The sequence below is a fragment of the Anabrus simplex genome, chromosome 5 (assembly GCF_040414725.1).
Source record: "Anabrus simplex isolate iqAnaSimp1 chromosome 5, ASM4041472v1, whole genome shotgun sequence".
Lineage (NCBI taxonomy): Eukaryota > Metazoa > Arthropoda > Insecta > Orthoptera > Tettigoniidae > Anabrus > Anabrus simplex.
Window position 1 is genome coordinate 17,466,737 of NC_090269.1, and position 22,754 is coordinate 17,489,490.

Below are 22,754 nucleotides of genomic sequence, written 5' to 3' on the forward strand. Positions count from 1 at the left end.
AACCGGACAATAATAATAATAATACGTGTTCAATATCCCTTCAACTTTGTCCTAAAATGGAATCTAACACGCTCCTTCATGATAGACTTCTCAAATTCCATCGACTGTAATGGGATTCGATCTTGCAACCCTTGAGAACAAGAGAGCGGGAACTGACTAGAACTGAAACACCGAAATTCTATTAGGCTATAACAGGCCAATGGCCTGGATATTAGGTCCCATAAAACAAGAGTTATCATCTATGGTCTTATTGAAAGAACGGCTTTTAATTGCTAGTTGTGAAGTTAACGAATTAAATGGGCGGAGTAAGCTTCTTGTATTGTCTAATTATGTAACACTGCTCCGTTACTAATTGCACCGCGAAGTCGCAAAGCAAAAGAAATTTGATTGTTTTCCTCAACGATAGTGCGCAGTTATCGATGGAACCTATTATCAAAATTAATCTCCAGCTTGACTGAGCACCTGTATATAATCACTTTGTGCGGAAGTGCAGACGTTTCAGCAGTGGGTCGAACGTAACAAGTGCCTTGTTAGTCCGCTGAGCATGTCGTTAGCATTCCTCATAGCTTACTTCATAATGTACAATTATTGTCTAGAAACTCCATGTGCCGATAAGATCGTTCATTAGGCGCTCGACACCCAAACACTTGCCAATCAAGTCGGTGAAAATACAGTGACTCTCTTATACCTCCGCGAAAGTGGGCATTACATGGCATATTCCTGGCGATATGTGGGCCTAGCTGATGTAATCGCTAATTCGTATGTAGCTCGCTGTTGGAAAGAACGAATTTAGTGACGTCTCGCTTCACTTATTGTTTTTTGTTTTTCCTAAGGCAGTGAAGTAGACAGGGGCTTCACGTGGAGGAAAGCGTAATTAACCTGTTCATTGACAGGCGATTTTGCAGATTCCCCTCCGTAAATCACCTAGAATGTTTACCTGAAATGCATATTATTTATATTTGAGATCTTCAGATATAGTTTGTATATCGTCGCTTAAGAAGTAATACGTCGCATCTCACAATGTTCTTCCTATCCATTATGTTCCTTAAGATAGGTCACGCTTCCCAGCCACATGTGGATGATGCAGTCCATCACAACAATCTTCGTTGCGTTCATTTTCCCACTGTTACGTGTAAAGAAGAATGAACCTCACAATACACTATTGTAAGGATGTACGTTTGCGTGACGTATTTACGCACTCCTACAGTAATCTCCGTACAGGCTATGAAGGCCCTTGGAGTGGTGGAAGGGCTTTCACTAACGGTAACCTCGGTACTTAGTGGGGTAGAGTATGGCCGGCCGCATTTATCCCCAGAAATTAACCTGGTATACTGTGTATAAGGTTCATTTTCCTTTATACGCAGGCATGCCAAGATGAACAGAACGCAAACTGTTCTGATGGACTGCATATCCACACGGGGCGGGGAGGCATGACGACTGTTAAGGAAAATTATGTACACGAAGGGCATTGTGAGATACAAGGTATTGCTTCTTAGGCATCGATATCTTCCTCTTCTTTTTATAATTAATAGGCTTTCAGATTTACGGTTTGTAACCTGGCATGCCTTAAACCCTCAAGGCACAGGAAGTGATCAATTGGGTACCATAATAAATTGTGCCCGAGATCCGGGGTTAGGTTGACTTTTATGCATAGCAAATCGGTGTACTTGAGCGGTGGTCTAATACACCAACATGAATTTCTTGATTTAACTCCTAGGAGAGTTGATATTCGCTGCCTGGTAGTCTGTTGCGAGATCGAGACGTTCAAATTGATGCGCAAGTCTCACAGATCAAAACGCATGAATTTCGGCAGCTGAAACTGTAAAGACAGCGGATAGGAATTGCTATCCAGCGAGGAAATGCTGCCAGTGTTATGGGCACTTTTCCAGATAACGCTTCACTGGACGAAGTCTTTTATCTTACACCTTAGACTTTCGAGCTGGAGCGAAGTTTAAAAAAAAATATTGTTGAAATATTATTTTGTATTTATAATTTTTCTGCCATTATAATGAGATTATTATTATTATTATTATTATTATTATTATTATTATTATTATTATTATTATTATTATTATTATTATTAGGGCCAGGAATTTATGGCAGTAATAGGTTATAATGCAAAGTGACCGAAGGGAGTAACAAGTATTCTCCAGCCTGCACAACGGTTATGCTGTGATTTTACATAAGCATCTGGTGCACAGTCCATCAGAACCCCTAGAATTTATGTTACTTTCACTCCATTGAACAAGAGCGGGCTAGAGTATATTTCCTGATAGCCAAATTAGTTCGAATTCTAACCTACCACTGCCTAAAAATGCGGGGTTTACTTATTATTATTATTATTATTATTATTATTATTATTATTATTATTATTATTATTAATTTAATGAAGATTTGTTCGCTTTAAAAATTGAAGTTTCAGGGCCATCCAAATAGTGAACAAACACTGTTCGTGAAATACGGATCTGTTGTTAAAATACCGAAAACACACACTGGTGGCCAACTATGGTCAGGTCAATAATTAGGCCCTGGAGCCGTCACGTTCTCTTTTTCCTACTTTATGCTGTAATATTTACTTTGCACTCATACCATATTAGAAAGTTGGCCTTTCTGCTGAACGCCAGTCCGCCATGCAAATGAGCACAAATTGCTATCATTAATAACAGACGACACAAATTTCAGGTGGATTTATATTCTTGCTGATGTATCGTTAGTTTTACCTTGAATTTAAAAGTAATTATCGATCCTGATTATCTGCATAGTAAAATATGAGCACTTGTACATGATTTTAATGCGTTTTTTAAAAATTCTGTTGTTGTGTAGTAAATGTCATAAGGTCTTACATAAAATAAGGAAATAAAATAAAATGTTTAAAACATTAAAAACATTTGTAATCCATGAAAATCAATTATGTTTCATTATTTTAACTTAATATTTCAAAATAAAATTTCATCGTTATGGTATTTTAGTCCTGCCTAAAAATATTTAATGCTGCGTTATAGTTTTGTTTGCCAGCGCATTGATTAGCTGGGAGGCTGGCCTGGCAGTCTAGGGGTAAAACGTCTGCCACTTTCACGGAGGTCTTGGGTTCGCTTTCTGGTCAGGCAAGGGAGGTTTTCTTACTCCGATCTAAAGATTATTGCCAGGTCCAACCAGCTAACATAAGAACAAGTTCGGAGCTACCTAGCCACGTCAGTCTAGAAAGCCAATATTAACTGCCGGAAGGATTCGCTACGCTGACCGTGCCTCACCACTTAATCTGTATGTCTTCGGGATGAGCCGTGGTCGCTTTGTTGTCTGGGAAGTCCCGTATTCTATCTCCGAGTCTGCCTCTCACTTGCCATTTAATTCAGTGTTTGGTAAGGGATTTATTCACGCATGTGAGAACTGTGAAAATGCTATCAGGTGGAAAAGGAAGTAGCATCTGTTAATTGTTTTGTCTTTACGTCTTGCCGACACAGATAGGTCTTATAGCGAAGATGGGATAGGAGAACGTTAGAAGTGGGAAGGAGGAGACGGTGGCCTTAATTACGGTACAGCCCCAGCAGCTGTCTGGTGTCAATTAATCACCACTGTTCTAGATTTATGGTAGTCGCCCAGGTGGCCGATTTCCTAATTCCCTAGCTGTTGTTTTCCTAGGTTTTTATTAAATAATTGCAAAGAATTTGGAAGTTTATTGAACATTATCCTTGGTAAATTCGTCCAATTCCTCACTCCTCTTCCTACAAATTTCCAATTTCTCCCCTTGAATTCCAAATTTATCTTTCCTACTTTTTAATACACCACTCAAACTTATTCGCTAACTAATGTTAATCCACGTCGTCTCTCCACTGACAGCTGGGAACATACCACTTAGTCAAGCAGCTCGTCTCCTTTCTGCCAAGTCTTTCCTGCCCAAGCTGCAACATTTTCATTAAGCTACTCTTTTTTAGAACCGGGCGAGTTGGCCGTGTGGTTAGGGGCGCGCAGCTGTAAGCTTGCATCCGGGAGAAAGTGGGTTCGAATCCCATGGCCGCTTCCTTTCCACTCCTAGGCTTTTCCTGTTCCATCGTCGCCATAAGACCTATCTGTGTCCGTGCGACGTAAAGCAAATTGTAAAATATTGTTTTTTCCGGAAATCATCTGGAACAAATTGAGCTGCTTTTCTTTGGATGTTTTCCGGTGTGAAGAAGGGGAATCACGGGAAACCACCTTCAGGGCTGTCGACAGTGTGGTTCGAATCCAGTATCTCTCGAATGCATGCTTGCAGCTGTTTGCTCGGTCGTCTGTCACGTGAACTTATATATAATGTCAGCAACAGTTCTGGCAGAAAAAAACAAAATAAAAAAACAAACAAGGGCAGCCGTTAGTTGGTAGACCTATAGCTCAACAAGTCTATTGCGCAATGAGATTTATCCCGACAACGCGTGAACTTCTGTAACCATAACAAGATTGCAAGCAAGCATACAGTTTGGCGTGACTCTTCAGAGGCCATGAAACGTGCGGTCTTTCATTGAATCTTAACTACATGGATGTTACGTCCCACTTTAAAATATCTTACATGACTTGTCCTGGACTTGAACTGCGACCGACTTGGTTAGAAGCTGCCGGCCCTGCAGTCTAGCGGCAGTGAGCTTGTCTCCTACCCAGACGCTGCGGGTTCTATTCTTGGTCACATCGGTGGTTTTTATCAACAGCTGAGTCCGACTCGTTGGCTGAACGGTCATCCTACTGGCCTTCGGTTCAGAGGGTCCCGGGTTCGATTCCCGGCCGGGTCGTGGATTTTAACCTTAATTGGCTAATTCCAGTGGCACGGGGGCTGGTTGTATGTGCTGTCTTCATCATCATTTCATCCTCATCACGACGCGCAGGTCACCTACGGTTGTCAAATTGAAAGACCTGCACCTGGCGAGCCGAACCCGTCCTGGGATATCCCGGCACTGAAAGCCATACGGCATTTCATTTCATCAACAGCTGAGAGCAGGTATGAGGTCCGCTTAGCTTACGTGAGAATGTGAAGCTATCTGACGGTGAGATAGCGGCTCCGATCCAGAGAGCCTCAGAATAAATGCCGACCACACGTCACTTCGTAACCTGCCGTATTTCTGGCTGAGCAACTGTCAGTTGACAGGCCAGCGTTCATCAGGTTTAGAGCGCCGTGCGGTTTGTTTTGTTGACAAGCTATTTACGACAAATGTATAAATGACACAAAATGATATCTTATTAAAGTTATTTTGTTTGTTTTGTAATAATGTTATTATTTTCACGTCCCACTAACTACTTTTTAAGGTTTCCGAAAACGCCGACGTGCCGGAATTTAGTCCCGCGGAAGTTCTTTTACGTGCCGGTAAATTTACTGACACGAGGCTGATGTATTTGAGCACCTTCAAATACCACCGGACTAAGCCAGGATCGAACCTGCAAAGTTTGTGTCAGAAGATCAGCGCCTTAACTCTCTGAGCCACTCAGCCCGGCTGTTTGTTTGTTTGGTTGTTTTTTTGTCGTCATCCCTAAGGCTGGTTGGATCCTCAAATAGCGCCATCAAAGGATATGCGGTTATAGGGAAACCGCAAGAAAGCGATAGTGATGCCAAAATGAGGCGTACTAGGCAGGATGAGGAGGGAAATTTTTTGCCATTGTTTCCTTCACTGGGCTAGAAAGTGCTATTGTAGCACCTTTCATAAAATTTAGATGCACTGGTCATGCTCTGAATGTCATCGCTAGACATCGGATTTTTAGGCGGTAATCTAAACTAATTTGGTTAATAGGAAGTGTCATACAACCCGTTCTTCCATTATGTAGTGAGTGTGATGTAAATTCTTGGAGTTCTATAGGCCGTACCCCAAATTTCATAGCATAACCGTTGTGCAGGGTAGAATATACATGTTACTCGCTTAAGTAAGTTTGCATTCTTACCTAGCAGTGTCTAAGCATCCGGTCTCTGGTCATCACTCAACACCGCCCATACCTTAGCACCCAGCAGCTTCCGTCACAGCTATGAATGAGACTGGGACTTCGGTGGAAACTACAATTTATTCTGGACAAGAGATGGATGATATGGTAGCCTACTGCATCCATCAGGAAATGTAATCAGGCAGATTTAATGGCATGATGCTAGAAATCTAATAGCCTCCTCTAGAGATCTCAAATATTATGCATGCTTCGTCCTTTAGAAAATAATACCAAATTGGAGGGTGAGTAGTGAAGAGAAATGCAGTATTGTACATATTACACACTCTACCACCAGACAGCAGGTGATTTAGAGCCAGTCAGGAATAAATATAGCTCTCTGGAAGCAACAAAATCTTTATCTTGTCAGCGCACATTTCAGGATCGTAAATATTCTCAAAGAGATGTTGCCCAGTCTTCTTATTCTCTGACTACATTGTCGTAGTTTTGACACTCATTACGGTTCAGTACTTTTAAACTACTGAAGCAGGATAATCGCTATTTTACTCCTTTCTTACATACCACCCTCACATTAGTTGGCCTACCTGGAATTAGAGCTCAATGTACCTTATTATGCTTCCAGATCACGCGATTAGTCACACTTCAACTCATCAGGCGATCAGGCAACGATCCCGTCCCAACCAGATTTCGGGCTGAGGGCTGAACATGGTACATGTGCTGCGGGTCAGTATTTCTACCACAGCGTCATCATAAAGCGGTTTTCGCAGGCGGAACGACGTAATACTGCATTTAATATTATTTTTAAAAGTTGAAGAGCTTCGTTTGCTAGGGCTAAGATGTTTATCTAATCTTTAATACGTTGAAAATATGAAGGGAATTATGCCGTATAAAGTACTCCGTTATTACGTAATCAAAGTAAAATATGACCCAAATAAAAAGAAAATACAGTAGTCCCTTTAAAACAGCTAACTATAATTTAAACAAGGCAGAATATGAGTGAATATATTTCAAGAAGGTGAAACGTGAACGAATATACTTTTATAATTCCTGGGAATAATTGTTAAGAATTGTTCATTAATATTAATCCTAAAACCTTACAAAACTAAAAATATACACTTAGTTACGTATAAAACAAAATTAAAAACTTACAAGATCAAAATGGACATTGAAATCCAAATGAACAATTTATTTTCCGTTAATAGTAATAAGTCAATCTCTGTGGTGTAGTGGTTAGTGTGATTAGCTGCCACCGCCGGATGCCTGGGTTCGATTTCCAGGTCTGTCACGAAATTTGAAAAGTGGTACGAGGAATGGAACGGGGTCCACTCAGCCTCGGGAGGTCAACTGAGTACAGGGGGTTCGATTCCCACCTCAGCCATATCTGAAGTTGATTTCCGTTTTTTTTTTTTTTCACTTCTCCAGTCACTTCTCCGCTTCCTTCCCACTTCCTTGTCTATCCCTTCCAATCCTCTCATCCCTCCCCAAGGTCACTGTTCAGCTTAGCAGGTGAGGCCGCATGAGCGAAGTACAAGTCTTCCTTACTAGTTGTATCCCTAACCAAAAGACACTGCCTTCAAGGCGGTAGATGTGGGATCCCTCGCTGAGTACGAGGGAAAATCCAACCCTGGACGGTAAACGGATTAATAAATAAATAAATAAATAAATAAATAAATAAATAAATAAATAAATAAATAAATAATGGTTTACGTCCCACTAACTACGTACTGGTAAATCTACCGACACGAGGTTGGCCTATATTAACACTTTCAAATACCACCCGACAGTGCCGAAATCAAACCGCCAATATGCCCTTTCTAAACAGTTTCTGATTCCAGGAGAAAGTAACTATGATAATCTCAAACTGAAACAATTTATTGACAAAAATTATTCCCATCCTCTAAGGTAACCCGCACTGACAGCTATTCTGAAATAAACATAAAGAAATTCGACTCTTAATCTGAAATACTTCGCAGAAATCAGCGGAGCGAATGAGATGTTAGTCACGTTGGCTTTAGCTACATCTGGAGCGTCTTTATTCTTCCCATATTTACGGAGTAATGCTCGCCGTAAGGAAGAGAACAATGCTATTGTCGTGATCGTCTGCCAGCTGTTGAAGGTTTTGTCGACTTGAGGAACTCCTGAAACTCGTTGGTATTTACATACAAGTGCGCGCCGGAAGATCCAGAACAAAGCGGGCTTATTCTTATGGTCGTCATGACATTTACCGCCGGTTCAAGGCTATCTTCGCTTTTCTAACAGCGTCTTTAGAAGGCGGGGATCAATATTCGTAATCTGCATTAATCTGGTAATGTTAACGTATATTTGAGAATCGTTATAAATAGGTCATGATTTAATCATACTGTCCAGAGCATTCTTCTTCCACTTTTACCTGACTGGTGGGAATGCGGGTGCGAACTGTGTATGCCAGTTTTACGGCGGGATGGCCTTCCTGACGCAACCTTATACGGAAGAATGTATTCACTGCGTTTAGCAGTGTGATGTTTTGTGTGAATATGAAGAGAAATGTGTTGATACAAACACATACACAAACACTCAGTCCCCAATTCATAGGAATTAACCATACATAGTTACAATCTCCGATCCGGCCTGAATCGATTCTGGGACCCTCTGAACCGAAGTAAGGACGTTTAGCAGTCAGGAAAGTAGACGGACATCACACTGTCCGAGTTACGTTTAAGCAGAGGAGAGTCTCTTTATTCACGATGAAAACATTTCCTGTTCTCCGGGTAGTGTACACGTTAGTTCCCAATAAATCTTGAATATCTCCGAAACTATTTGAGCTATATTTATGAGATTGATGAATTCTCTAAAAAAACGATTGCCCATACTCGTTCCTATATGCGTTCTCATTTATTTTTCCTTCATACTATGGAGTTTGCTACCAATGGGTGTTTCCAATCATTATCACAGTTTTGATATTTTCCTCTGAAGATGTCGAAGAAATATACAACGCTTTAACTCACTGTCACATTTTTCTCATTGTTTTAGGCTACACGTTTAATTGATTTTTACGAGCTTTATTGATACGCCAGGTTTCAAGTGTCTTAAAAACTATCGTATTCCTTTAAGGTAGTATAATTTTATGAATCTATACATTTTCTGTTTTCCATTTGCTTTTTTTTAATACGAAAAATCTGTTCTTTCTCTCTCTTTTCGACTAATAATTCAAAATCAGTACACTAACAATACACAATGGACAGAAGGAAGTCACATTATGAGTGGTCTTTTCACTAACACTGTAGTTAATTGAAGGAGGACATTTATTTGGAAATTTTGAACAGAAGTGAGAGATAGATGGAACTTACCTTTAGACATCTAGGAATTGTTCACTTTGCTTTGGATGGTGTGTCTAGACAGTAGAGGAAGGCCGAGACAAGGATATGACTAGTATCCTCCACCCGGACAACAGTTCTTTTATGGTATTTGCATAAATATTAGGGTCCCGGCCTGTTAGAACCCCTAAAAGTTATGTTATTCCCGCTACGTAACGAAAGAGCGGGTAGACAACAGTTCTTAGTTAAGTTTATTTACATTCTCGCCTTTTAGTATCTAAAAGTCCTGGCTCTAGGATATGGTACACAATGTGGTGTATTTAGTTATGTAGACATGATTAGCTTAGTTTAGGGCGATTAGGAACGCTGCACTATACCAGTCGCAGGACTGATGGCGAGACCAATAAAGGAACAAATAATACCTTCATCTTTCTACGTATTCCAATTTATACTCCAAGCGGCTTCTAAGAATAGTTGGTTCATAAATTTTCAAAAATACGACTGTGGAGTGTGCTCTCGGAATGCTGATTTCGCTGTCCTTCAGGCTCATAGAAGTTTCGTTTAAAGTCATTGTTTTATTGTCGTTGAGGTTTATTTAGCAAAGTCTACGCTTGAATATTCAGCTGCATATTTTACTAGGAAGAACTGTACGGAACGTATATCATATCTTGTGCGCGTAACATGAGAATGAATCACCGGCGATTTATTGCAGCCTGTGGCTGTTGATGTTCGCAATGTCTCCGAAACTCCGTGTCTGCAATCACCAATCAGAAATGATATCCCTATTCCTATGCAGGACCTTCCGACTTGCGCTCCGCATGTTTTGTTTGTCGTGTCCTCACGCACTTGCGTGTACACGTGTCCTGCGACGCACGCCAATTGGTTGATGGACGAGGTCCGCAAGCCGGCCAGTGACCTGACGACACCTGGCGAATGGTGATGAGATAACGCGCACCCGACGTCGCCTCCACTATCTCTGGTACGTCCTCGCTCTTTCTGACACTGATAACGAGACAAGGTTTCTTCTGCCTTGGCCCGCCGGAAGGTCACCGCCATCTCACATTCCTCCAGTGAAACCTCACATCAGACATCAGTGTAATAATAATAATACCGAGTGAGTTGACCATGAGGTTATGGGCGCGCGGGAGATAGTGGGTTCGAACCCATTGTCGTCGGTCCTGAAGATGATTTTCCGTGCTTTCCCATTTTCACATGAGGCAAATGCTCGGCTTGTACCTTAATCTAGGCCTCGGCCCTTCCTTCCAGCTCCTAGCCCGCTCTTATCCCTATCTTTGTCGGTGCGACGTAATGCGATTATAAATAATAATAATAATAATAATAATAATAATAATAATAATAATAATAATAATGATGGTGTTGTTTGGGCCAACTGTCCATTCCACCCTATCCTGTGCTAACCTTTTCATTTCTAAGTAACTACTACATTTGCAGTAAGCTATTTGTCATATGCATACCTTGGTCAACCTCCGCCGTTTTTACCACATACACTTTGCTCAAAAACCAACTCAACAAGTCCTGGATGTCTAAGGATGTGTCGATCATTTTATCTGTTCTTCCCATCACATGTTGCGTCCGACTCGTTGGCTGAATGATCAGCGTACTGGCCTTTGGTTCAGAGGATCCCAGGTTCGATTTCCGGCCGGGTCGGGGATTTTAACCTTCATTGGTTAATTCCAAAGGCCCGGGGGCTGGATGTTTGTGCTGTCCCCAACATCCCTGCAACTCACACACCACACATAACACTATTCTCCACCACAATAACACGCAGTTACCTACACATGGCAGATGCCGCCCACCCTCATCGGAGGGTCTGCCTCACAAGGGCTGCACTCGGCTAGAAATAGCCACAAGAAATTATTATTATCACATTTTGCCAAATCGTTCTCCTTTCACCAATTCTATTCAGTATCTTTTTGTTCGTAATTTGATCTATCTATCTCACCTTCAGCATTTGTCTGTAAAACTACCTTTCAAAATCTTCTATTCTCTTTCTTTCTGAGCTAGTTATTGTCCATGTTCACTTCCATACAGTGACATGCTCCAGTCGGAAGTCTTCAAAAGCTTCTTTCTATTTCGTATATCAGTGTTCGAAGTGAGCAAATTTCTCAAGAAAGCTCTCCCTTCCTTGTGCTAGTCTGAATTTGATGTCCTCTTTACTTCTGCCATCGTTAGTTATTGTAATACCCAAGTAGCAATATTAATCTACTAGATGGCAGAGTAAACCGATCTCTCTTGGGGGTCTGCGGCTGATTTTTAACGAATTTTGACGGATAAATACCAAACGTTTTACCAGAGATCTTTTTCATGCTGACAACGTACGGTAAGGAGTGCCAGATCGGAATTTTTCAGATTCGACAACCTCTGCCTCGCGTTGAACTCGCTATCTTAGGAACCGGAGGCCGACACTCTAACACCGATCAACAGAGAGAGCTTTCTTTCTGGTTAATACACGAGAAATATTTGAAGATTAGATTCGTTGGTGTGGTTGCTCTTTTGTAGTACACGATATTTCCTTCTGTAAGCATATTGGTTCAGTTTTTATTATTATTATTATTATTTCTTCATGAATGCACTGTGTTGCATCTTGTGTTCTATGCACCACTTCCTACCAGTTTTCTTCCTAGTTTCTCCACGAATTTGTGCTTGGCTACTATTGTAGACTACTGAAGACTCCGCGTTCTATGATGTCTATGATGTTTCTTGGAAGTCCGTCTTAGTTTCTTCTAGCCAGCTTATTTTAATTTTCTTTGAGTTGATTACTTTATTATTATTATTATTATTATTATTATTATTATTATTATTATTATTATTATTATTATTATTATTATTATTATTATTATTATTATTATTATTATTGTTCGTATCAGCCTACTAAGGACCAAGTTGTTTCAACTGTCCTCTCAAGGCTTTGATCTATGCCCAGTGCTCCTTCATTCGTTGGCAGTGCTGCTCTTTTCTTTCGTCCGTCCACGCCTTTGCTGTCTTCATCTTTGGCCGTTCTTGAAAATCCTGGTCGTTTAGTTTCCTCCTGAGTGGGTTGCGTGCTTGTATACCTTCGTAAGTGAACCATCTCCTCTAGGTCCCTTTCCATCCTTTAAACCAATTTGGCTGGGTCTTCTTATCATTAAAATAGGTGAAGATCAGGTTCAGTAATCGTGTTGCTTTCATTCATAGCAAGAGGCCAAAAAATGCAATTCTCCGCCTTAGTATGACATCGGGGATCATCTGGGTATGATAATACAACTCATGGTTTTGCTGATGTCTATATTCATCTTTTTCTTTAATTGGGCCATGAATTGCCCTTAACATCTTTCTTTCTTTAATTTCCAAGTTTTCTATTAGGCATTTCTTGTTCGTAGCAAGACATTCCGCTGCGTACTTAGCCCCTGGACGTATGGCAGTGCAATGATGTCTGAGGATATGGACTTTTTGTTGTAAACGTCTTTGGTTAGTTGATAAGCCATTTCCAGTTCAGTTATTATTATTATTATTATTATTATTATTATTATTATTATTATTATTATTATTATTATTATTATTATTGCATATACTACCATATATCAAGCTGTAGCCCTCCTGCCAATAGACTCGTGGGTAACGCAAGGAGCTAGACTCAGAAATTAATATGCTATCAGGAATGAGGTATGCTGTCCGGAGAGTGAGGACGAAGGCAATTAATTGCTCAATACTGTGAAAAACGATACTCTTTACAAGCAGAGTCATTAAACAAATAGCAGTACTTTGTCACTGTTTTAAAGCCCTACTACGGAGAACACCCTGCATGGCATGTTAAGAGGTCTTAATGTAGCCAGTGTTTGCTGTAATGCATTTACCTGTGATTTATCAGCAAGATTTTTATGATGTTGGCCAAGAACGTTCGCTTTATATTCTCGTTCGCTCATCGTGCTGCTCGTCACAGCTGGTTTTATATTCAAGAACAAATTGTGAAACAGTGTATTTTTCAAAGTTGCTATTTGATAGTCGGGAATGTTTGTCTAGTCACGTGGTTGGAGCAGGTGATTGCTGTCGAGGTGGTCCGAGTTCGGAGAAGAAAAGAACAAGTCAACTGCTTTGCGTGGTTTCACGATTCCAGGTTACATGGTTTTGCATATAAAAATATACAATGCAATATTTTCAAACTATACATATATATGTACATTTTTATCGATGACTTATAGCTATGTATATAGGGACATAAAATAATATGCATAGTTAATCGATGGGTAGACAACATTGTATTACCTAGCTCCATATTTGTCTGTCTGTTAGGTCATCAGCCCAGAGGCTGGTTGGATCTTCAAATAGCACCACCAAATGCTATGTCGTTATAAGGAAACCGCAAAAACCAATGGCAGCACCAAAATGAAGCGTACTAGGCAAGACGAGGAGTGAGGTAGTTTGCCATTGCTTTCCTCACTGGGTCAGAAAGTGCACGACCGACCCTATATTTATGCTAACATAATGTAAGTTAACATAATATTTTGTACCATTCTACTCGTGGTACTAATATAACTAATCAAAAAAACCTGCTACCTTTTAGTGGTGAAAACAAACTACTGCCAAGGTCCCTACGTATTTGTTATAGTGCTCTATTAATGATCCCCGCAATGAGCAATTAAATATATCACTATATATTATAGTTTGAGAAAATGCTACTTGTTGCTCGGTGAAACTAAACAGTTATCCTGATCCCAGAGTACTTGTATTCAGGACTCGGTTACCGACCACTCGCGGTTCGATCTCCATGATGTACGACTAATTCTGTACCCCGGTTCGGTTAGTGCTGGTAGATATCTGCTGTATTTTAAACATTCTGTTTGCTTTTATCCGTTTGGTACAATACATTGTTATTAGTGTTATCGTTAACTTCTTCATTTTCTACCGCTCTTCCCACAACTGTGGGATTGTGGGAGCGAGGTAATTTGTAGTGAGGTGTGTTGTCTGAATATGAAGAGAAGAGTGTTGGGACAAACACAAGCGCCCAGTCCCCAAGTCCGAGCTATTATAATGCCTCACCCGGCCGGAAATCGAACCCGGGACCCTATTAACCGGAGGGCAGTACGCTGACCACTCAGCCACGGAGTCGGTCTATTATTGTTATCATTATATTGTATGGAAAACCTCAGCTTGATGCTAGGTGGCACTCATGACCACGTCCTGAAAGCTTCAATTCGAGAATATATCAATCATGGTATCTTATACGGTGAAAATGAATGAGACATAAATTATCGGGAATGGCCTTTCCTGTAACTTTTGTTATGTACAGATATTTCCAGGGATATTTGAAAATTTGTGAAAATATAATCGTGAAAATCTCTCATTTTTCCTTACGCAGTAAAGTCGCACGAAACGTAAAATGTCGGAAATTATATTCTAAACAACTTTCGTTACGTGCAGGTTTTCGATACGGTGGATATTAACGGAGAAATACGATATTTACTGCCTTGGCCTCCGTAAAATTACGAACCCATTTTGTTATTTTTGTTACCTTTATATCGCATGACTCTACTCGTTGCTGGGAGCGTCTTAAACCTGCTACTTTCAGAGCTGAAAACAAGAATATTTTCCGGATCTGCTTCGGCATCCATAAGCACAAGATCCGGCGTAAATTCCTTCAAAACTCAGACCTCAGAAATAGATAAATTCACACACATTTCGAAACTAATAATCCCCCGTGTTTGATAGAAACATATTTTAGGTAGTATTAAAGTTAGGTGGCCTGTACTTCAATGAAATTGCATAATGAGTGATCTTATCCTGTGCGGAATACATGACGGGACATGTGCCTAAAATATGAAGCACTCGTTGGCCACACTGTACATACTGCAGTCGACACTTCCTAATAACCAAATTAGTTTGCATTTCTAAGCTATTACTGCCGCGGTCTAGTGATATCAGTGAGCTCTCGTGCCCGTGGGTACGGTCCGTATCCTGTATCTCGATGGCTTTCTTTTAAAACCTCGTATGTCCAAATGTTCTTCCTACCCATTATATTTGTTGTATGTCCGGCGCTCCCTTCTCTCTCCGCCAGCCAGCTGCACGCGCGCCTGTGTATCATTCTGCTAGCTTCGACGCGCAGCCCTCAGTGCGCGTGCCTGACCATCGAGTGTACTATAAATAGGAGCTCCCGGCCTGCTCACTTGCCCACTTGCCCCGGTGTCCAGCTCCAGAATACACCCTACGTCGAGCACGGAGGCTACTCCTCTTGAAAATGTGCTTCGACCAGGTGGACTGAATTTCTGGCAGTACGAGGTTTCACCTCTGGTCACCGCTCCCTTACCTGTTTCCGCTGCCTATGTTCCGTAATTCTTTTACAAGCCATTTTCATTCCCTAATTTATGCAAGCTCCCTTAGTTTCGCTAGGTGGAATTTCTTCAATCAATTGAACTTGCTTTTTAGGAATTCAGGCACTTCAACAAACAAGGACTCTCATGAACATTGATGTTAGTGTGCCAGATAGTTCTCGACTATCAAAGTGTCAATTCACGAAGACTATCTTTTCAAGATAGAAGTGTATATAAAGACTGCAAACCTGTACATATTGTATAAAGACAGACTTTTCTCAAGATTCAATATTCCTTTTTGCTTCAAAATAAATTTCAGTTATTTGTGTAAATATTATAAAGTGAAGCAAATAAAAGTTGTGTTTTGTAAACTTCAACCTTGGTTACAACAATATTCCTTAAGACTGGTCACGCCTCCCGGACATATATTTATATGCAGTCCATCAGAATAATTTTAGCTGTGTTCATTTTCCTTTGCTAATGTCTAAAGGAAAATAGTCCTTACCGTACCGTATTGAAGGGATGTTGATTGCATGGCAAATTTACACACTCCTACAGTATAATGTACTTAAGGTTCATTTTCCTTTACCAATCGGCAGAGGAAAATGACCATAACGAAAATTATTCTTTTGGACTGCATATAAATATGTGACTGGAAGGCGTGACCAGTCTTAAGGAATATAATGGACAGGAAGAGTATTCGGACTTACGAGGTTTTTAAAGAAAGCCATCGATCTGTCTTTGCTTTATGAACATTTCCTGGTGCAGTGAATGCGGTCGGAATACTAGCAGAATAATTTCTTCACCCCGATTTAACAGTGTATTCCATTCTCCAGAGTAAATTTTCGTTGAATGTTAATCCAGATACCCTTAACTTGTCTTCGTTGTACTGATTTCTTAAAATAAATCATGTCACTTCAAGTTTGTTTTCATTGAAAACGGCCGTTGCAGGTGCAGGTGTGGAGATTGTATCCCTCAGGAGTGCTTTAATGAGTCAGTAGCCAACGGAATTATTTCATTCAAACAGCCTCAAACCTTACCAATCTAAAGCTCTCAAGCAGATATCCAGCAATAATTTCTTTGGGGATTTAAAGTCGCGTACCATTAAACTGAAAATCCCACCCCAGTAACTCCAGGAATCAAACCAAGGGCGTCGGGAATACAGGCAATCAGCTAAGCCGCTACATCATCCTGTTCCCCAAGAATGACAATAATGTGTTTTATATATCGCCGCTGGGCAAAAGAAACCTCGTACCTCCTTCGGAGCAACGTTTGTAGAAGAAGTCCAAAACTGAGCGGTCAGCAATGGCCGGAGGAATCTTCCTGGCATTTTCATAGCTTAACGATAGCTCAATTATTCGACCATTGGAGTCTTCTTCTGTTCCCTTTGCAGACAACGCGATCTCATGGGATGAAACTACAAGGTTTTCATTGCCTAGCAACGGTGCAACAATTACTATCGTACTAAATACACTGCTACTGAAAAGAATTGAAGGAATAAGTGGATTTCTAAACAACAAATTAAAAAATAGCAGTGCAGAATAAGTAAACATTTTTACATGCCTTGTCAATAGAAGGTACAAACTGACACATATTTTAGAATGAATATTTAGGAAAGAGGACTCTGTGTAATGGTAGACAAAAACACAAAAGTAAAAACAAAATTTTATTGAAAATGTGCAGACTCAACTCTTTTCTGAAGTGTTCACTGAAAACAGAGAAACTACGATAAATTTGCGTACTCCTTGAAATGACCTAGAATACCCCTAGTGGTACGCGTACCACACTTTGAATACCACTGATCTAGGTGAACCGAGTTCATGAAATGAGTTCGAAGAGGATAGATGATAGCTGGAGTACAAGTAATAAAGTTATTAGTTGTACACTCACTCAGTTGGGAGCATTATTTTGTCTCTGAGGTTACGATGGGTGAAAGTTAGAAAGGTCACTTTTCATACGTCCAAGGACCATACAAGGTTCCCCGTAATATTATTGTGATTAACATTTGAGTTTATCATTCTAATCAAATGCATTTTTTCTTTGTTGCAGGCGAGAAGCCGTACAAGTGCCACTGGCCGGAGTGCGAGTGGCGATTTGCGCGCTCGGACGAGCTTACCCGTCACTACCGCAAGCATACAGGGGCCAAGCCATTCAAGTGTTCAGTATGCGAGCGCTCGTTCGCTCGCTCCGACCACTTAGCACTGCACATGAAGCGACACATGCCCAAAGCTCCCAAGTGATGACGACCAAGCACCAGCGAGCTACTACAGTGATCTCCTAGTTACCCGTACCATTCCATATTTACCACGTGGTAAGTGCAATCGTAAATGGAGAGAATCGATTGCCCATCAACTTCAAGAGCCATCGAACCCTCAACAATGTCAACATCAGGGTTACATACAGTTATGCACGTCCTGTCACCCATCGAACATGTACCAAACTTCTACGGACAACATTTCGTGCTGAAATCACACTAATGCTTTTACATAAATGGAGAGCATTATACAGATCATTTTTTTCAAACTTTAGTAAAAATCATATTCCGACGTTAAATAATGGTTGAACTTGGCAAGAAAATGTTCTCTTATCATTGGTCTAACAATATATTATCTCGTGATTCACATTGCTTCCTAAAAATGTAGTATATATTTATATTTTAACAACTGTCTCTTGATATTGTATTGAAATAGAGATTTAAATCGAATAAAGGATACCTGTTAAATTCATCAGGACGTCCGTTTTTTGGCAGCATGCCAAGAAACACGAGGATTAGCTAGTTTTTGTTATTCAATGTTTTGCATCGTGTTTCGATGAACTGTTTGCATTGAGGTTCTTGTGATATGCAATTTTAATGGATTCTCATAAATCGCCTACTCTTTTTCCACTCATATTTAAAGAATACAACCTATAATCTCAGCACAGAATTGTGGATCTGGCACTCATCGACCAGTTACATACTAATTTGGTTGTTCACACCGGAAATTTGGTACAAGTTCTTTCGGGTGAAAGTTGTAATTTATATCATGACATAAACGTACACAGTGAGATGACTACATTCTGCCAAAGGTGTCGGCAATCAGAACCAACGTTTAGTTGTTACGACAAAGAGAAAGTGTTAAGAGATGAAGATATATAAATATAATCAAGTATAGGACTGCAATATAAAAGCGTTGTGTATAGTCGTCAACACACGGTTTTGACAAATGTTTTGTTTATGTATAGAAAGTTTGTTGTGCAAAATAAGGTCAGATAAGAGCTGAAATGACATTTAGTGTTGCCAGTCATGTTAGGCTCTATCTATGACACAAAATATATGGTTTATTGCAACTTATCTTTTTTACCATTAGCAACGTGCCAAACCTATTAGTGTCTTAAATTTGAACACCGTGCCTTAGCAAATGAATATGTTATTATATACAAGATCGATTTATTTTTGTTAGAAATTTCTAAAGCCAAAGTGCCAATATGCAGCGAAGTATCCGCGTGTTGTTAAATAGAGACAGAGACTCGATATTGTTAAAGAGTGAAAGGGTGTGAGCGAAAGTGAATCATGTTCTTTGATAATATAAATCTTCATTTTGCGAATAGAGTGCTTTACTTTTCGCAGAGTATGTGTTCATTTTGTTAATGATGGTGTGTATCATTTTTCTCTTATAGAGTGTGCTAGTGTTCTTTTATATGTAAGCATTTTTTGTACTATTTTATATAAAAATCAGTCATAAAATAAGTCAATACCAAGCTGAAAATGTTTGAATATGTTACGTTGTATAATATAGGTCTTATATTTATACGCTAACAAATCGCTCACAACTATTAACAGGGTTGGGAACTGACTGGGGTCTGATGTTGAACGTCAAAAGCGTGTATCTACTTATTTTGAAACCTGTTCTTTACACTTCTGTCAGCGACATTCCAGAAGCAATAAATAACGATTGTTACTTGACACAGAGTCCAGAGGATACATTCCAAAAGCAATAAAGTAATTTACGTATTTTAACAACACAAAGAAACATTTTATTCAGGGTTTATCAAAGAAATAACTTATTTGTATATAAATTGCTTTACAATATATATTTGTATATGAAAATTACCAGAAGTTGACAGTTTATAAAAATATGACCATAGAGAGCACTTCTACGGTGCTGTTTTCAAATATTCTCAAATTAGTATTATACTGTCTGCAATAGTGTCTTAAGGATGTACCTTATAGAGTTAACGATTTTGAACATGATGTGATGGGAGATTCTCCAAGCTTTCTGAGCCCGCATTCCTATAGATAAGCACGGACTGTTCATGAAAGGGGACAAGTGCTTGAGCACAGCATATGTGAGGAATAATTTGTGTTGCGGAAAAAAAAATGTAACAGTCTGAAGTCCCTTGGATATTTCCTCGAAAGAATTTCAGTTTAGGATGACACTCCAGGAAAATGAACGGTGCCCTGTAAAGTGCTCTTTATGGTCTTTATTTATTTTATACATGAAATGTTTATACGTCTTGTTACGAAAATTAAAGTGTTAAAATATTTGACAAAATGGGTATGTTCTTTAAAATATCTCTTAGATCGAGAGCCAAACAGTGTTATTTTCTTGATCTCACTACCGATATCTGGTGGGTAAGTTTTGTACTTAATGTATTCACAACGTAGCAAAGGTGTTGTTCCCTGGTGAAATAATTATTGATACTATTTAACATTAGCCTATTGACATTCTAGAAACTGAATCATTGTTTCTCATTCTCTGCACAGAAATTAGTAAGAGGTACCTACATAGAAATTTACACGAGGTGGACCTTCAACCCAGTCGTTCCTACGTATAACTGTCCCGCATGCAACTAGTGATGAATGGGATTTCTAGTAACTGATTTTCACAGGGTTACTACTGACTGCAGGTAGATGACGTTAGAATATCAAGAGAACACCACAGAATGGCCACTTGCTGGATGATCCTCGACGCTACCCGTCTTCTATTGTACCCCTTTGTGTCAGGAAGCCTCGTTTTCGAACGCATACTACTAGACTGGTATTTGGTACAGCAACACTACAGTTATTGTAAATATATTGATAGTGGCTGGTGTCTTCAACAACGACGAAGGACAGGCATAATTTTCAATCTAAGAAGAATCTGGTCGGCATGCAGCCGAAGCTCTCAGACGGTATGGCCGCCTGCCTTCTATACACGTATTCTGCGGAACAGAATTTTAATTAAGAGCTAATGGATCGTTCAAGGCACATACCACATACAAGCAAATTATTAGTGGAATGGAATGTCTGTACGTGTATAAATTAATGAGTTATTATATTTTATTTTCTGCATCTTTGGCTGATTTACAAATGCACATTGTTACAGAATGTGTGTAGTAAAATGACTTCCATTTGTTTTACATCCTAAACATAGCGCGTTATAGCGCTCCTTTGCAAACCAGTGAATAGGCATCCCGTTCATCATCAGTACATGCGAGACACATATAATTAGAAAGTATGGGGCTGGAGGGCCACCCGGTATATCGTCGTTGCGTCGGCGAAAACCACCTTGAGATAATGTGGTGGGAAGAATACTTACCCGCAGCACACACAAGAATATTTTGAAATTACTCGCCCAATATTCAACCTTAGACGACAAAACCTTACCGGCCGAAGTTCTAAATTGAAATATTTCACATACCGGTTTTCGCAGGCTCAACGACGACATGTTCTGCATGGGGTCTAAGCAGTGCTGAATAACTTTCTATTCATGAGGAATCTTGGCATTGTTATGATAGGAGACTATATCTGTATCCCCGTGATGTTGTTCCTGCTCTAAGTAGAAAGTGCATCAAATTGTGCTATCATCTTCATTCAGTTTCAAGATAAAATAACTTGAAATGATCTTAGATTATGCTCGCAAGTTTGCTGGGAGTACTTGTGAGTCTTGGAATACTCTGTAGTAGCTCATTTATTGAGAAGTCTGTGAAAATTAATTCGGCAATAGTCTAGAACAAAACGAAATGACCCAAGGTACTGGAGCATTGTATTTCTGCCATCTGTAACAATGTGTTAACCAACTAGGATGGTCTATATACGAGAATATCTCATTCCGCTAACGGTATCCAGCAATTTATTGAACAATATAATTTGTAAGGCTTGAAAGACTAAACATGTATAGACAATGCTTCAGCGTTTTCTATCAGTCCAGTTCTACGAGGTGACATAGAGACTGGAACTATGTTACCTTACACTCTTCCAGAGGCATTCATGACATTTGCTTCTTGTAATGTTAATACCTTTTTTCTTTTTGGAACCGTTGGAAGAAATAGCTTCCACAAGGAGGCCGTGAGATATAGTGGCGATGCGTTTCGGTATGTTGTACTCTATTTTAATTATATCCTTTGAGAGCATTTAATCTCCCGAGGTCATATTTAGCATTCAAACGCTATTTTCAAAATAACCTGATAATGGCTTCGTAAGTGAGAAAAGGGCAATATTCCTGTCTCGGCAGTACCATTAGAATGGACCCCGAGAACCCATTATGGGTTAACAAGTCCTACTTGAGATGGCGCACTGTAATAAAGGGACTACCCGCCGATAGGTTCGTACGTAACAGATCACGTTGACTTGTTCTAAAGGACGCTAGAGCAAGTATTTGCCAACACCATAATTGGGGGTCTTTTGCCCAAATACGGCCAGCTATTATCTATTTACATCGAGATATGAATATTAATTACGCCACGAGTTAATCGATGTATGTGAGATGGACGATACAACAGTTTAAAGAGCGTATGGCTGGTCCGAAAGATTTTAGTGATTAAGTGCTGAAGGATTTTTTTTTTTTTTTGAAGAGTTACTGGAATATTTTCTATAACCTAACAAATCTACGTATGAATGTCTCTTACTTTTTTTGTCTCATTTGCTAGTAACAACCTTGTCTGCAAGTATCTAGCTTCACCTATCTCAGTGTTACTTAAGAGGATATCATAACTGAGAGACCGTCACTGGTTTCTCATTCAGGTGGTCTCGGTTCGAATTCAGCCGACACGCTTGGGATTCTGTGATTCTACGTAATCAATGGACATACACATGCTTAGATGTGATAGACGCTTCTTAATAGATGTACCGGCAGAGCTATAGAACAACTTCACACAACAAAGTTTGGGCACTCAGGGGCCTCTTATGACAGACAATACTGATAGGACGCTAAACGCTTCTTCGTTGTCTTCACAGTAGTAGTAATATTAATCTTCTGGATCAGGGACAGCAACAATAAACTAGTTTTCCTTCATCGTAGGATATCTA

The 22,754-nt window shown here is 39.9% G+C and overlaps 1 protein-coding gene across 1 annotated transcript in view; it reads left to right on the plus strand.

Moving 5' to 3' along the window:
• Positions 1-20,002, plus strand: part of LOC136874271 (dendritic arbor reduction protein 1) — a 509,855-nt gene extending 489,853 nt beyond the window's left edge. Inside the window, exon 4 of the mRNA XM_067147895.2 lies at positions 17,537-20,002. Within this exon, the coding sequence (XP_067003996.1) occupies positions 17,537-17,727 (191 nt within the window). The 3' untranslated portion in view covers positions 17,728-20,002. The remainder of the gene's footprint in view (positions 1-17,536) is intronic.
• Positions 20,003-22,754: the final 2,752 nt, after the last annotated feature.